This window comes from Acanthochromis polyacanthus, chromosome 4 (genome assembly GCF_021347895.1).
Source record: "Acanthochromis polyacanthus isolate Apoly-LR-REF ecotype Palm Island chromosome 4, KAUST_Apoly_ChrSc, whole genome shotgun sequence".
In the NCBI taxonomy this organism is placed as follows: domain Eukaryota; kingdom Metazoa; phylum Chordata; class Actinopteri; family Pomacentridae; genus Acanthochromis; species Acanthochromis polyacanthus.
The window spans coordinates 24306621-24324587 of NC_067116.1; the positions used below are offsets into that span (position 1 = coordinate 24306621).

Below are 17967 nucleotides of genomic sequence, written 5' to 3' on the forward strand. Positions count from 1 at the left end.
TCTAGCAGGCGCAAGACAAAGGATTTTTCAGTGAAGGCAGCATGAATCTGAGTTCAAGAAAGAGAGAGTGGAGTGTATGCTTTTGTGGAGAAATTCATGACAAAGCAGCACGTGTGGATAGACAGCCGGGCTCATAGATCTCCAGTAAGGATCTTAACAATCATCCACTTCTAAACGCACCTCAGCTTCGGTTCTCCAGTCAGTCAGTATCTGCTGACCTTGAATCGCACACACCCTCATTCTCAAATCATCCGTCATCGTCCCATCGCCATTCATCAACATGGCCGCCCTGCCAAGCAACAATAATAGTGCTGGTGTGTTTCGACCTTTTTTTTTTAACTCCCTGGCGCACAACAGTGATGGAATCTCCATCGCCATTTGTAACGGGGATAATGCTGAGTTGGCGTCAGGAGTTGAACTGGGATTAATAACGTCCACGCTGTAGTCGGGATGGAGGAGGGAGGTGTGTGTGTGACGAGGGGCGGGGGAGCTAAGTAATTAATACTTGATGATGACAAATGGATGTGGATGGCAGGGCAAGCAGAGGGAGGAGCGTTTGGCTAATGAACAAAGGGATGACTGTATGCTAACTTGGCACTAAGGAAGCGATTTGACAGAATACTGATCTATAGGGATGGGCGGGATGGCGCTGTCATTCTCAGGTGGAATACAGCGTCATGCAGCTTTAGGCCGTAATGAGCGGGACTCAGGAGGACAAATCTGGAAGAAGGACTCACCATGAAGGGCTCTCTTGTATGCACAGATTCCTGCATGTAACCTGCTTACAAAAAGTATTTGGCACCATCAATGAGTTACATCACAAAGGAGCAAAAAAAGATTCATTTGAAGTTAAATAGCCAAATTAAATAGCAGAATTAAATAGCGGAAACTCTCGGGAGTTTTTAATGGGATCTAAATGTAAAAAAAGAAGACAAATTCTCTTTTGTTTTAAATGAAAATGAATGAAGATGATGTACTTAAAAGATAATGATTACTGGGGCAACTGAATTCATCATGTAATATATCTTAAATCTAACAAAATTAGACAGTTTGATTATAGATTTGTTATGAACATTCCCAGATCTTAGGTCTGCTGCTTTGGCTCTGAAAACGCACATTTGTTATGTTGCATTTTAAATCACTGCAAAACTCTTTTTCTAAGCCCCAGCTTCAGATATATATCCGTTTATGATTATCTCTGTTGTGGTCAAACATTCCTAATGTATGCAGTGCATCATCCAGCTGACCACATGCAGTGTACTGGACTATAAATGCGGAGGTCCTGGCAAGCCTGAGCAGACATACCCGAGGTGTGTCTCTGCCCTGTTGGATGACAAGTTGCCAGCTTTGGCTCCGTTCCCTGCACTTTCTGTGCTGTTTGGTGGTGTAGCCGAGGGCGTCTTCTGCACTGCCAGGCCACCTCAAGCCTTTCCAGGTGCCTTTGTGAAACACAGATCAAAAGGAGGGTAGTAGCAAAGGATGAGGCCAAAGGAAAAGGAGGAGGAAAACACTGGATAGACTTCACTGACGCTGGAGATGCTGGTGCTATAGGGGAACTAGAGGAGAAAATTGTCGTATGATAAAGAGAAAATCAAAAGTTAGTCCTCGTTCGGACAAAGATTCAAGGAAAAACATTTTCACTTTTTGTATTTTTTGCAGCCTCTGAGTGACAGGAGTCTAGGAAATAAATCTACATTCCCACCTACTATTTTCAGTGAGGTCGGTTTCAGCTCATCTCTCACTCCTTTTCTTAAGGGGCTTTCAGAGCACCGAGGTTTCCTCGCTCTAAAAGGGGCCTTAAACAGTATGACAGGGGTGTCTTCTATTTGCAGGCTAACAAGCAAACACACAAACACGCATGCTTTCTTGAGACATTGAAGCCAAACACAGGCATCATAGGGCTTGCTGACCCACAAACTCTCACTGAGGTCCTCGTGACGATGATGATGTAGCAGTACAGCTTTTCATTTTGATCATCATGCAGTATGTGTGTGTGTGTGTTTTTCTTTCTGAACATCCCTGTGTGCGTCTGTTTTATGCACACATACCACACTGCCATTATCAAAGGCGCTAGTGACCCACTTTTGGGCGAGTTTTCTCTTTTCGTACAGACTTGATCCAGAGGCTTGTTAGTCTGGGTGTGTGGCATATTTTCCATCGCTGCATCTGACCCCACAGAACCTCACAAGTTGCGAACAGGGATAAAGTTTTTGAATTGCTTGCCGATAAATATGTTCTTGATAAACAATGTCCCTTTGAAGCTGTGCCATCATCCGTAAAGCATGGGTGAAAGATCAGATTAGATTGGGTCTACTTTATTACTTTGTCATTGATATTCTCCACTTTTTATCTGTCTTGCACCTGTCTTCTTAGTCTCCCATCCCATCCCCTCCCCTCCCTCCTTCACTCTCCCTTTTATCATCCTCGCCTGCTCTTCCTCCCTCTCTTCTCGTCTCACGTCTCTTCTTTCCTTTTTTGTAACTACCATGGCTTTTGCCAATTTCTTCCCTCTTCCCCTTGCCACAATACTTTCTTTTCATCATCTTTTCACCTACTTTCTCCTCCTCCCCATCATTCATTCCATGCTTTCTGAATGTCATCTTTTTGTGCTGTTTTTTTTTTCTTACCCCACACTCCTACAATGCCATTCTTCTTTCTGAGTATAAAAGTATTCTTTCGTCTTTTCTCACCAGCGTTTGGCCAATTCCAAAGCCCACACGTCGCGCTTCATCAGTGCCAACCTTCCCTGCAACAAGTTCAAAAATCGGCTGGTCAATATCATGCCCTACGAGACCACGCGCGTCTGCCTGCAGCCAATCAGAGGCCTGGAAGGATCTGACTACATCAATGCCAGCTTCATTGATGGATACAGGTAGGTAGAGGGTTGAGACAGTGGAAAATATGTCATCATGAGGCATGTGAGTGGGTGAGGTAATGTCTGTTCCCGGAATTTGCATCAGTGGTGTTTGAAATGGTCTTAATTAATTATACAAGTCAAACATCAATGGTTTTCACGGGTTTTTATTGTATAAACAGGCAACAGAAGGCCTACATCGCCACACAGGGCCCTCTGGCAGAGACTACAGAAGACTTCTGGAGAATGCTCTGGGAGAACAACTCAACTATTGTAGTCATGTTGACCAAACTTAGAGAAATGGGACGGGTAGGATTTTTGATTGAAATTATTTTTTAACATTTACTGATTGAGAATAGAATAAAATAGAATTTAAAAAAGAAAACTTAATGAGAATTTTGTCAACCCTTTTCTTCTAACAGGAAAAGTGCCACCAATATTGGCCAGCAGAGCGCTCCGCCAGGTATCAGTACTTTGTGGTGGATCCCATGGCAGAGTATAACATGCCTCAGTACATCCTCCGAGAGTTCAAGGTCACGGATGCCAGGGTAAGATATAGCTGTGGGTGTTTGGTGATGTGGGTGGGTTGGATAGGTTTCAAGATGTGAAAGAGTACAATATTTTGTGGAGTTAATCTGTCAAATTGAAAAAAAAGCAAACAAAAAAGTAAATACAAGTACTTAACACAATTTTTGTAGCTTCTTTTATGCTGTATGTGAATGTTTCTGCAGTATATCACTGGGAAACTTTGATCAGAGACACTTTTTTAATACAGTTCAGTAACTGTTGTTGATGGCTCGTCATCATAGCTTAAATTAAGTTTGTATTAAATTGCTGTCAGAAGTCTTAAACATAAATAGATTCAGAGGTTCCTTTTTATGCCACTATTCATCAGAAGCAATGCACCAATGTCATGTTTTCAGCACCTTCAAAAGACCAGATGATGATGGACTTTGCATAGTTGCACCAGCAATGCAACCGGCCACCCTTCACTGAAGTGTGGGTAATGCTGCAGATTAAGTAGGTTTTAGAAAACCATGTCACATGTGCACAGGAACATGATGTCATTCCCTAAATATACTTTTATACTAACCCCCTAAAAGACTTGGGGATTGCAGCTGTTCTTCATAGGTAGCAGTGTTGGTAGCTCAGTAATGAGCAAGATATTGGAATTACTAGAAAGCAGTTATTTTTTGTTCTTAATAAGCTATCTGCTAATGATGTGTATGGATGGAAGCCCATGTCAACTACTTGCCAAAAAGCTAAATGAATAATGAAAGGTAAGAGAAAGTTGTCGAGTCCTCCTTTTAACGGCTAGAAGTATTGCCATTACTTGAGTTTTGTCTCAGTCAGGTGAAAGATGCAAAGAGTATTGTTGTCCATTGCAAAAGTTTGGTTTCAACTGCAAAATGTACAAAATCTAGTTTCAAAACATCTGATAAGGTGACACAGCTGCAATGTGCAAGCCGTCTTAAAAAAACTGAACAAGAAGCCCGTGCTGCGGCAAGACAACACAAACTGGATTTCAGTGCAGTCTGTTGGAGAGTCGTTAAGTGGACAAGACCGGAAGAATCTCGTCGCTGGGTTTATCGTAAAGGAGCTGTTACCAATTTCCACAGTTGACTCGCCCTCATTTTGACCAATTATAGAGAGAATACCCACGAAGAGCGATGTCAAGCAGACACAGAAAGGTGTTTGCTGGCTTCAAAGAGAGTATGCGGTGATGGAATTTAATTTGAAGGCCACACTTGGAGAGGGAGACTTTATTTCCACCATAGCTGACAACTGGAGAGCTAAGAGTCCACTCAGTGAACATCAGTTTTGTGGAATGTACAGTGATTTAAGAATTTACTTAATTAATTTGGATACTAAAGAATATGTGGAACTGGAACTTATCTAACACTGGTAGTTAGATGAATTTTCGCACGGAGCAAGACATCTTAGTGACGTTATTGATGATAGTTAACGGCCAAATGGACTTTCCTCGCCTTGAACTGTTAAAAACCTGCTCTACTCTGCTGTAGTTATCTCTTTACCTCAGGGTTTGTTTTTGCTCCAATTAGGTCGGACAGTTTGACGCAGCAACAGCAAAAATGTAGCAGAAAAATGAAAATGCTTCCTCTCTGCCAAACACACTGACATATTCAATAATTTCCCAGGTGGTGCTGTGGCTAGTTAGCAGTTTTCCTGTTGATGTCTAAAATTTCATACATAATTTCCCCTCACACACACATACTCTTGTATACAAACAGAAACAACATCCACGATGTGATCGCCGCAGAAATCAGACATTAATTCTGGTTACCAGCATGTACACACAGGGGTTCAGTTCCTGCCTCGTACCTTTCTGTATTTATTTGTCAGTGACTCACAAGGAGACAGAATCATCCAGACACATATGCATGTATATAGATATGATCGCTGTAACACACATGCAGACGCATTGTCCCGAGGGTCGGTCAGTGTTGGCTTCTTTTCAGAGGATTCTCAAAGGGGACGGAATCATCAAAGCACACAATGATAGCAAAGAGACAAAGCTTATCATCGCAGTTAAGAAAACAAAGCAGAGAGATGGAGGAGATGATAGCTCAGTGTGCAGTGTGTACTCTGTGTGTCTATGTAGGTTTGTGCAGGTTCCAGCTCAGTGTTACCTTCTGTGTGCGCATGTAAAAGCGTTTGTAAAGTGGGTTTAACCCCACGTGCCATAGATTAGATATACGTGTTTCGGTGTATGTATGACTAAGGGTGCATGTTTGTGTGTGTGTCGCATGCCTCTGCGCAGTAATAGCATAGACTCCACGCCTCAACACTCACATCTAGCGAGCCAGTCACGTATTTAATCACACAATTTGACACGCCGCGTGGGCCCTCAGGTTGTGTGTTAAATTTTCCTCCCCTTTTTTTTTTCCTCCTCTCTTTCTTTGGCTTGCTTGGTTTATTGTGTTGTTGTCTTTGCCCCTCTTTCATTTTTAATCCCCCTGCTGAGGCTAAATGTTTTTGAGATGGAAAAACAAAGGCAGCGAAAGAAAGAAAACATGCAATGCATCATAAAACAGGCGAAGAGACATGAGATGTTGCACGAAGAGATTCGGTATATGGAGCTTAACTTATTAGAATCCAAATCACTGCATTTGTCAAGTACAAGAAATGTACATGAGGATTCATCCTGGCGGTGCAGAAATGTATCAACAGCTAACATAGCTTTGCAGCATATACTGGGACATGAGGAAAACCAGGTTTCAATGGAAAGACATACAGTAGCCGTAGAAATTGTAGCTCACAGTCACCAACTGTATTTAGCCTGCTTTCACTGGAGGGGAATGGTTAGCTGGTGGCAAAAATTAGAATGATTGAATAAGATTGTAGGCCAGCTGCCATCCAACTGCAGACGTCCTCCACAATGTTTATAGATCCTCAGGTAATTCTGCTCAATATGATTATCATTCATGACATGAAGTTTCATTCAGGCATTCGCTGCTTGCCATTAGACCTAATAGCGTCCACAATCGTAGCCACTTAAGGCCTTTTCAGATCTACAGTCCTTTCCATTAATCAGACAACAACTGAATGCGTCGCTTTCATGTCTGAATGAGCATCCTGGTCACTCTTCCATAAAAGTCACTGTGGTAGTCTTTCTAGGTCGAGCCTTGTAACACTCCAAATCATTTTCAACATGGCTCATGTCTTAACTACATACTGTCACTTTTTTTAAAAAAAGGCTTTTCCTCATTTAAGCATTAATGTTGATCCCAAAACATCACATAAAGCAAGAAAAAGACTGTTTGTTGCCAAGATCCTAAAACACCTTTTTCTCTCACCTTGCATTACACAATTTCATATCTGTTACAGGGTGAAATTTCAATAAAAATGCAGCTTCACTGCAGTGTAACAGGACAGGTCAGAATGATGAGACTCTCCGATGGTGAGTGTAGTTTGAGTTTTGGCAAAACATTGCAAGAGCTAAAATTGAATTTGTTGCTTCCAGCTGTTTGTGGAAGTCTTTCCTCTGAGTTTATTGAATAGCTGCAACATCAGACTAGCCTAGCCGCGCTAGACAACCCACGGCAACGAATTTAATTCTCTGCCAGGGTGGGTCTAGTTACCCTCCATAAGGCTCGAGGCTGGATTCTCCTAAAACTGGCCGGACCAATCACCATGAAGTGTAGAGTCAGAAAGCGGGTGTAACTAAGTGACGACAGAGGCACGACGATTCTGACAGAAACAACCGGCGCACAATAAACAGTTATCTTTCGACTCGGCTTTGGCCACAGCCCTTAAAGATTTGAAGCTAAAATTCAACTTGAAAGATAAACAAAGGACGGCACTGAAGTGTTTCATTGAGAAGAAAGACGTATTTGGACTTATGCCGACGGGATATGGCAAATCCTTAATATACCAGTTGGCTCCGCTGGTTGGGAAGCTAACGGGACTTAGCCACAATCCGCCGGTGCTCTCGGAACTACGTCAGCCTATTCGTTGCGTTGATTGGTTGTATACCTACCCAATTGCTGCAGAGGGATTTGATAGACAACCTTTTAGCCCGCCTCCCTCCCTGTCGAGCTTCCCTAGATCCTTGTGCCGTCAGAAACATGGGTGTAGCGTGGCTAGGCTAACATCAGACAGCAGCAGGATCCAAATGAGTGTCTCCAAAGGAAGAGAGTTGCATGCATCTACACACATGGAACAATAGCACTAACTTCAGTAATAACTCATAACTACAAATTATCCTCGATTTGAAAACAGGATCGATCAGAATCATACAATGAGTCAAAGTGTTTACTTCTCACATCAGACAGGGAAGCTGTCAGAGTTTTTTTAGCTGCAGTTATGTCATTTGTTACATCGCAGAATTAGATTTAATCTTTAGTTATTCATGTATAAATGTGTAATATGCATTACTTGTGTTACTGTCCAGTCTTCCACATGTGGAAGTTACTGTGCAAGGACTGTTTCTCACTCCATCACTGAGGTGACTATGTCTAATTGAAGCTGTGAAGAGCATTGACACAAAGTGACCTCTGAATGTCACTTTACAAAATTGATGAAGCCTGCAATGTTATGTATTTCATGTCTGAAAAGGGCTGTACATGCATATTGATTATTGTCTTTCTGTCTTTTTGCCAATAGACAACCAGCTCTGCCCAAAAAATGCAGTTTCATTCCAATCTATGTACTTAAACAGAGTCCAGCTGATAATTTGTTTCCCAATAAATTATCAGATGTAAACATTTGTCTTTTTCAGAAAAGGTTCACACTCTTCCTTATTACATTGATTCTATGACACAATTTAGACAAATCCCCTCCAAACACATTTTAGACTGTAACATTTCTCACAAGCTGCAGCCAGGATCTCAGAATGACAAAAATCATTTTAGTTTGCTTGCCAACTGAATATGCAACCAATTGTGCCTTTTTTGTGTGAACAAATAGAAGGAGAATGTGTGAGTGTGAGACACAATGTTTAAACTGTTGTGCAGGGAAGTGAGAAACAACTGGAGAAAAGAACACCTGGTTGTCTTAATTACCGGTGGCATCAAGCGGAGAGCTTGTCTGTGCCAAAAAATGCTTGTCTCTGCTAACTTTCTTGTGAAATTTGTTATCCCCGAAGACAACTTGAAAAGAACTTTCCTTACAAGGACACGAGTATCGACTGTGCTGTCTCTGACTAGATAATCAGCTCTCTCAAAATAAAGCACACCACTTTGCTCGTCCTAGTGTAATGCCACCATATTGTAAAATTGTGTTTAAATGTGTTTGTTTGCATAGGAAGCAATTGTGGTTGTCTCAAAACAAGATTATAAGAATCGATATGAGATTAAGTTGTTCAGATTGACTTTTTTCCTAGCATGCATGTCAGTGTGTCAGGGTTTTTGTTTCCAATCTTCATTGTCCAATCCCACCTCCTGCTCTATTAGTCTTTCGTTCTCGCTCCTTACCTCCCTCACTCTGCTCATCCATCAGGTCACGTTATTGATCGCATCGCAGGATTATCCTATTCAATGTGGTTTCTGGGAGAAGACGCTTGTCATGGCAGATACACTATTGATTAGCTTTAACTAGGACCTGCTTGTGACACACACTCGCTCAAAGACAGTAGGGGAGAAAATAGAAACAACGGGCTGGAGAGATGTGTAACTGCAGATTTGGTCCTGCTGGAAGCATGCAAAGACTGTAGTTTGGTTGTTGTGGGATTCTAACCTCGATCTCTGGCAGTAATGATGCTGTTCACTATATAATTGTACAAAAGAACAATCTTCTCACATGGTTGTGGCTGAAATTGTCTTTCTTATTCTTCCACTCACTTCCTTTTCTGTATATTTGCAGGACGGTCAGTCTAGGACAGTAAGGCAGTTCCAGTTTACTGATTGGCCGGAGCAAGGCGTGCCCAAATCTGGGGAGGGGTTCATTGATTTCATTGGCCAGGTCCATAAAACCAAGGAGCAGTTTGGACAGGATGGACCAATCTCTGTCCACTGCAGGTAAGGTGTCTAAATGTCATATGGCACATTTTTTCCTTGAGGATACTGCATTAAAGATCAAAATGTGTATTTTTAGAAGGTTGTATATTTTAATAAAAGTGTCCCTGTAAAGAGGGGGAGCGGCATGCTCTCTTTCCCGGCCCTGTAGCTTATTTTTAAGGTGGTTATTGTTTTGCAGCACAGCTCTGCCACAGTTATACCTCAAACAGCATCATCAGATATGATCCCACCTCTCCTGTTTGCCATCACTTTTTACTACCTCTGCACCTCCATAGGTTCCACTCCTCCATAATTGATAAGGCTCAGATGTGGCTTGGTATTTTCAAAGAGGAGACTCATAAATTTACGGCCTTTTTTTTTTGTTGCTCTAATGACCGTTCCATCACCTCAGGTGTAGCTTCCAAGGTAACTCTCTTGATTAACTCGACATGCTGGAAGCAGGTGGAAACTGCGACATGGTAGTGATCACCACCAAGTCTCAGATTATTCATATCCAGTGGCAGACCTTGAGCAGGATCCATGTGAATGACTTTCTGTAGCCAGACAATGGGCGTCTTTCTTGTGTCAGGTTTTGTATGCGAGGAAGGAATGCCTAGAAATTCCTCCAGTAAAGACGCCTACCTCTATGTGATCTCTGAAGCACGTCTCCGTGGTTTGATTGGCGTTCACAAAAGGCTCTAATTATGCAACTGTTCTTTTGGATGGGACAGCGTTAACAAAGGTGTTACCACGCTGAATAATTCCCTCGCTGTCTCATAAAAATATTTAACTTTTGGAACAGAGTCGCTGTCGCTTTTTTGCTGCACATTTCTATCGCACGGGCTCCATGACATCATCAAACATAACATCATCTCCCCTGTATTAAAAAGCAATGATGTCACCAGCCATCAAGTGGCCCTCTGGGAGTTGTAATATGTGTCAGGGAAGCTCCAATAAGACTGAGTTATTCTACCCTCCTATGAAGCCATTATTGGAGAGCGAGAGTGCCGACTTAAAGTGAAAGGCTCGGTTATTGCAGGACCAGAGTAATGGATGAAAAGTCCCACAGCCTATTAAAGCTGACTGCAGGAGTCACATGAGCATCTCTGTGTTCAGCAGCGCAGTGTGAGGATCCTTGACACATCTCAGTGAACATGGTTTGCTTTTAGAGGAGCATAAGAGGATTAACGCCGCAAAGCAGCCAACCTGTAGTAAATCATTAAAGTTTGCTGCTGTTTATCAGGCTACAGGTTGGTGTCACAAGGCAGATATCTAATTCTGGAAAGACATTTCTCTTGAGAAGTGGATATTGGCTGGTTGCTTTATTGCCACCTCCTGCTCCTCCTCATCTTCATCCTCCTCCTCCTTTGGGTTTTGTCATCTCCGAGAAGAGAGCTTATGCCTTCCCTTTCTCTTACTTTCGTCTTCTGTCACTGGCCTTCGCCGTCTGTCATCTGCCTGTCTGTTTCCTAATCCTCGCTCTCTCTTTCCTCTCTATCCATCCATTCTCCTGGACCTCTTCTCTTACTCCCTCCACTCCCACCCTCTTTTCTTCTCCCCCCACCCCCCACCCCCACCCCTCCTCCTCTCGCTTCCTCAGCCTCTATCTAATAGACCCACATGCTTTTTGTCATTAATTGCCTGATTACTTCCTGTGAATGGGGACACCAAATCCTCTCAGTCTGCAGTGGCTCTGCAAGCCTTCAGATTTGGAGAGTCGATCTTCGTGGAGGGAAAGAGAGAGCGAGAGGGAGAGAGGTTGAGGGAAAATGAAAGAGAGAGAGGGGAGCTCTGAGTGAGTTTTAAGAGCCCATGTGACAAGCTGTGACTGGCTCTCGAGAAGAGGCTTTGGGTGGGCTGAGAGATACTGCAGGGTGGTGGTGGGTGGCAGGGTATGTCGTTAGAATACAGTGTTTATCATTTCATTTTTTTTTTCATATGATACATGCCATTTTTTTGTCCTAACTCTACCTTTGTCCTTCAACAGACGCACACACACTTGTCAGTATATTCAAACATGAGCCCGAAGTGTCTGCTAGCCACCATCACTTTCACTCTTCATTCAGCAGAATAGCATCAGCAGCTGGAAGAAGCCCAAATAAATCTGTTGTCATATCAATTATTGTTCCATTGGTGAAGTGGAAGTCATTTCACAGCAAAGCAGCTTAGAGAGGCAGCTCTCAAGTATTTCAGGATCTGAGTTAAGACTCAGACTGTATTTCTGGAGAGCAGCAGCAGCAGGCAGAGTTTCTTCACACGCGGGAGGTGGGGCTTGATAAGACAAAATGTTTGCTTGGTTGTTTGTTTGTGTGATTTGGAGTATGTCTGTGTGTCCTTGAGGGCTCATTTTGTGTTAGGAGCGAATGTGGGCACACATGCAAGTGGATTCGCAAGGTTCTCACGTGCAAAATGCTCCCTTGCCATCACTGTTGTCGTGTTACCCTGCAGCAGAATTTCTAGCAGTCGAAGTTTGCTGTTTTCAAGGAGCCAGAGCTGCCAGTATGCAAAGTTTGTTCATCAAAATCCTGCTGTACATGTGGCATGCATTTGTCTTCCAGTAATGTGGATCATGAATTGCAGTACAAAACATATTAGAAATATTCTGTTTACAAATGTAGACATTCCCTCATCATGTGAGTGCACAAGACATATCTGTTGTGTCTTTAGTTATTCAGTGTGCTTGTGCATTTGTAGTGCTGGTGTGGGCAGGACCGGAGTCTTCATCACCCTCAGCATCGTTCTGGAAAGAATGCGTTACGAAGGTGTGGTTGATATCTTCCAGACAGTGAAGATGTTGCGGACGCAGAGGCCAGCAATGGTCCAGACTGAGGTCAGAGACACTCAAAGACTCACACTTCTCCTTTTTTTATGCCTTGTAACGCTGCAACGTCTTAACTACCTCTGTATACTGTGTATTTTAGATGCTAAGTATTGGATTTGTAAAACTGTCTCGCATATGTTGCAGTTTATTTTAGTTTATCTCACAATACGATAACTAGCTCCTTAAAATACAGATTTTTCTGATGCAATATTGCATGTTTGTGTGTGTTTCTTCCACGCAGGATGAGTACCAATTCTGCTACCACGCAGCTCTGGAGTACTTAGGAAGCTTTGATCACTATGCAACGTAAAAAGCCATCTCTTCCCCCCAGAATCCTGTTGCCCCCCCCTCCACCTCAACAGTCTCCTGAGCCATAGAAACTTTGAAATTTGAAACGACGACAGCAGACGACCATATCACCACTGCTAATTCAGACACACCGAACAGGATCTTGTAGATTTTTTTCAAAGACAGCGCCCAAACCAACCAGTTTAGAGAAGAAAAAAAAATCCAATTGGTCACGAGGAATAGAAGAAAATTGCCCATCATTTCCAGAAGAAGAAAATCCTCAGCAGGGGAGGAACCAGAAGCTGTGGCTCAAGCTGTGGGGCGGGTATCGATCAAAGTGTCAGACTGCTTACCTTACCTCAAGTGTTTCAATGTGTGGAGGACATTGTAAACATTCGTGGACATTTCTCAAAAACATCTTCGTGATACAACAGTGACAAGCAACAGATAATGAAGGAAAAAGGAAATCAAAAATCAACGAGAAGCAGATGGATGTAGCCAAGATTGGGTGATATTCTTGTTTTTTGGTATGCCTGGGTGTAAAAAGGGTTCAAATTATTTCTATCGACACCTTTTGTGAGTGATATCCAGAGAAATGTCCAAATTGTGGTTGCCTGTGTACACACAAATGTCTTTTTTCCCCCCAAAGTCTGGTCATTCAAACAAGACAAGACAAAAAGAAAAAAAAAAAGAGACAAAATGGCACGAAAATATTCACATTTGGCATCAAGTGAATCTTTTTACACTGTTCCACTAGTAATATGCATAATTTGTGTGGAAAAAACGCTCAATTACGAAAGTGTGCATCACATAGCTGCCTGTTCTCGAGCGCTAAGAGCTTAGAGAAGGCATTTCCAGTGGTCGTCCGGAAGAAAGCAGCAACGCATATCTTAGAATTGGTTGATTTTATGAATTGTGAACTTTATGTAAAATCCTAAGCCAGGTAACCACAGTGAAGAACCACAGTGTATTTACAGCGAAAAGTGCCCCAGGACACTCGACGTCGCAGTCACCAGATAAATCAAAGGGGGGAAGGAACGTCGCCTGTTGCAAGAAGCTTCAGCTGGGACGTCTTGCGGATGGCGAAATTGCGAGAAATGGCAGCCGCGTCCCGTGATATTTTACAATCACTCCTCTCTTTGGAACCATTGCACCATGGGGCTGCGGTATTAACATCCACCGTTCTGAACAAGAGATGAATCTGGTGGGCGAGAAGCTTTGGAACAAGTGAAACAACCAAACAAGGAGGGCCTCAGTGGTGGGGCTTTCTTTGTGTACAGTGACCAACGCTCATCATCATCGTTTGGAACTTTTTTGTCTTATAAGGAATTATCTTTTTTTTTTCTGTCAAAAAAACCAAACATGCTGCTTATCTCATGTATGCTGTACGTGTGACTCTTGAGGGAGAGGAAACTGATGAATTAAAGACGCCAGCTCTGCTCACTCTTCGCGCCCCGGCTGGGCATGACTGAAAGCGCATCCACATGACGACATCGTCCACCGCTCCTGTTTCTTTTCTGTTTTTCTTTCTTTCCATCCCTCCTCTGTAATCATCTATATCATTGTATAAGACTCAAGAGTGGCAAAGGCCTGTTGCAATTACGGATCTGTACATTAACGTGGTTGAAAAATTGGCCTTTTAGTTCCACTGTATGTGTGTTTGGTAACAGGTGGATAAACCAAGTAGACGCTTTGGTATTTGCCCTCCGTTTTCTAGATGATGTCTCCGTGGGTGATACAGCCAGACCAAGCAGCCATGTTGGATCTCGATGCCATGACGTGTTGAAGGAATCCTTCAGTGCAAGTGAGTTACTTGCACATCCCCAAGACAAAACATAAAGATAAACTTGAAACAGATACCCCTAAAAGAACTGCAGGTTGACGCACTAATGTATTCGTGTCTAATCAAGAGGAAAAGGAGAAAAAAATGAAGCTTTTGAAATCACCCGGTTTTCATTTGGAGATCAGCGCTTTGGTACAAGACGAGCGTTTGCGGCTTCTGCGAACGGGTTTCCGGTGGGTGTGCACAAAAACCAGAGCGATGGACAGAACTGTGTGTAATCTTTTCTTATTTCCAAAAAAGCCTTATTGTTATTGTAACATTATGAAAAACATTAATGTTGTATTATGACGACTTATTTTACATTACATAGTTGACTTTTTATTTTGTTTTTGGTTTAGTTTTTTAACAGAGATGTTGTATCACATTTTTTAAAATTAGCAGGAAAAGAGAAATGCTTATCTGTTCATATTATGTTAAAAGACATTCTATTTTTTCACTGTAGAAATGTTAAGTATAACATGTCTGTGTGGATGTGTGCATATATGTGTATATATATACCTATATATAAATATATACTGCACACTCACACATGCATATATATTTAAATGCAGAATATGAAGATATATCCAAACACTTAGTATGAATTAAAATTTTCTCCTCACCATCATTTTTTGCTTTTTTTTTTCATATTTGAAAACATGATGGGTTTTCATTATTTTCTTTTTTGTTTGTGTGTTTTTTTTTTAAATATATATATATAATCTTAGAGACCTTTTGTGTTTCTTAAGGAAAGCTGAGAGGATGTGAGGTCCTCTGCCTCCACTCACCAATGTTGAAATTCTAACCCGGGGTAGAACCTGTACTGACGAGGAGATACCATTTTTAAACCTTGTTGAGATTTACTTTATTACCATTAACTTGTAAGCATTAGTATTCTTTTTTTTGAACTGTCGATGAACTGATCTACAAAATATCAATCAGAAATGTCATAAATTACCCTTTTTGTTATCTATATCAGACCAACTCGATGTACTGTATCTTGTATGATCATGTACAGACTATGACCCTCGCAATTTTTAAGAAAATCCTCTAACTTCTTTCTTTTTTTTTTTACTTTTGTTATTTTCAGACATAATGTGGCCATTCATTTTCTTAGATATTCACTATGGTCAAGAGTATACCTGTAAATAAACAAATATATAGATTATATGTATTTGTATCATTTGACCCTCGAGATCTCATACTTCAAATGGGGACAGAAATACTCAGATCAAGGTTCTGCTCATATCCAACTTCTTGGTGTTTGTGTAGCCTGTTTTCTGAAACCTTCTTTCTCCAGCCCTGCTCCCTGGTCTTTAATTACCACTCACTTTTTTCTACCTTTAATTTCCCCTGCTAGCAGTTAAACTGGGAAACATGCCAGCCTCTGTTCTCACACCTATAGCCTCAATGAGGGCACCAAATCAGCACCAGTGATCTGCTGGTATAATTTAGCTGTGGCTGGGAGGTTAGTCATCTCCACCAACTAACTATTTGAATTGCTAATCAATCAACAGTTCAAGGATCTGTTACATTCTCATTCTAGGTGTGGACAGACACAGGAGGGTTTTAAAATTGGTTGTGTTAGACCTCCAAAGTCAAAGAAGAAAAATACAATTACAAAGGTGTGTAATCTTAATGTCTCTGCTACTGAGAGAGTCGGAGGTGTTCTTTATTCCATGATAGCTTCCCACAAAACCCTAGAAGATCTCCAGCTGTCCAACTACCTAAAATGCCAAGGTGTTAATCCATACATGCACCATTAGCTGATGGATGAATCCAGCTATATGCTAAAGGCCATATATGGTTCAGTTGCAACATGACATGTTGATTTATTTTCTCCCTAGTGCATTCTTAAGCCTTGTATAGAACCATACTCTGTGTTTTTGTTCGACCATGTTTCATTGTGGGATGCAGAAAGAAATTAGGACTCAATGAAACCTAACAGCGCGATGCAACCAAGGAAAGACCAAGACAACCAAAAACTTGCTGCAAATTCACATTTCCAGCACGTCATTTCTGACCAGCGGGAACCTTGAGATGTTTCACAATGAACTACAAATCCCGAAGTTACGGACTTTGGAATTGAAAAAGACTGGGGGGAAAAGGGCCCATACCAATACTGAATCCGTGGAAGTCTTTCGAAGCTTGTGCAATGTGTTACTCTTTTGACTTCATGTAAAGATGCTAGACTTTTGAAAAACAGCCGCCAAATTTACCTGGAATATGTCATTGAATATTTGGGGGAAGGGAGTGGGAGGAGGGTGGACTAACAAAAAGAACAACACTAACAAAAAATGACATCAAAAAGAATAGAACATATACAGTACATACCGACAAAAATGAAAAAGAACCCTAACTCAGCAAAATAGTTTTTCCTTTGTATGACGGCCGAGTGCTATCACTTTCAAACTGTTACTTCTAACTGAAACAATAATTGGTTTAAAGCCACTGTGTATGTAGATATGTTGACTTTGTATTAAAGAAATGTTGTCTGAAAACCATTTTGCATGTGATTTTTTTTTAATTTATTTTAATGCTGATGTAATCTGTGATAATGTGATTCTTCCACACATCTCCCCTCATGTCTGATTGTCTATACACCCATCTGTTAATACGCAAACTGATGGCGAGACTTCTGATACTTCAAATGCTTCAGCACTTACTTTGTATATCATTCATTAGCTTGGAAACCGCATTGACAAAAATCTGTGCTGCGGGACATGTGATGAGGCTCACAGATGGCGCACTTCTTTTGTTGATAGATGGCTTGATTAGCTCCCTCCTATATTTATCCACCAGGCACTTCACAAACATATCCCGATGTGTCCCTAAGCCCCTTTTCACGCTTGATAAATGCCACCCAGACAGGCTGATATTGGTGCAGAGGTAAACCCTCACCTGGTGGTATTTACTTTCTCATCTGTCCTCAAGTGAGGCTCTTCAGATATAACCTCGACGTAAGATGTCTGCAAATGAACGCGATGTGTTGGTGCCGAGCCAGACTATTTGCTTTACACAGAGCTTTGTTATTACTTTAGCTTACATCCAGAGGGATTATTTGATATATATGTACACACAAGGTATCAGTAAGATGTTTTCTGTATTTACCAAGAAAGACAGGAGGAAAGAAAAAGGATGAGGTGGCAACAATGGGATGTTGAAGAGGGATTTCATATGTAGAATTATTTGTAATAATGAAAAAATCTGTGTTTTTAGACCTTTTTTTTTTCGAAGAGCAGCTATGAGGATTTCCAGAAGAGGTGAAAGAAGTCACTATTTAGAGAAAACTTTGAATATCATATCATATTGATCCTGTCTCACCCCTTGTTACACTGATACTACAATGTAGTTGCAGAGTATCTAGAGTTCAAAAATGGTCTGAAGTTCAACTTTTTCTCACTTTAATTATAGTATAATCACAGGCTGTAAAGTAAAGCCACATTTTCTGGGGAACAATAAAGTTTTCAGCCATTGGATAAGTGGGATCAAATTAAAAAAAGTTTATATTTTAGCTTCTTTCTAGGTCTGCACTAAGTGAGATTTTGTTACGCACTTAAACCCAATAACACCACTGGATACACATATGTACAAAATAGATGAAATTATATTGTAAAACCATTAAGTAGTGGTCGTGCTGTTGTGAATTATGTCTGCATTTCAAATAATCCAAAATCTGACTGTCATGAACTCCTGCCTGTTCCGGTCACGTCAGATGATCACG

General features: G+C 41.4%; 1 protein-coding gene across 13 annotated transcripts in view; it reads left to right on the forward strand.

The window, feature by feature from the left end:
- ptprsa (protein tyrosine phosphatase receptor type Sa) overlaps window positions 1-16747 on the forward strand; it is a 242648-nt gene extending 225901 nt beyond the window's left edge. For all 13 annotated transcript variants that reach the window (XM_022192822.2, XM_022192824.2, XM_022192826.2 and 10 more), the window contains 6 exons: window positions 2694-2872; window positions 3037-3163; window positions 3277-3402; window positions 9179-9333; window positions 12007-12142; window positions 12375-16747. In XM_022192822.2, coding sequence (XP_022048514.1) covers window positions 2694-2872; window positions 3037-3163; window positions 3277-3402; window positions 9179-9333; window positions 12007-12142; window positions 12375-12443 — 792 coding nt within the window. In that variant the 3' untranslated portion in view covers window positions 12444-16747. The remainder of the gene's footprint in view (window positions 1-2693; window positions 2873-3036; window positions 3164-3276; window positions 3403-9178; window positions 9334-12006; window positions 12143-12374) is intronic.
- The last annotated feature ends 1220 nt before the right edge of the window (window positions 16748-17967 follow it).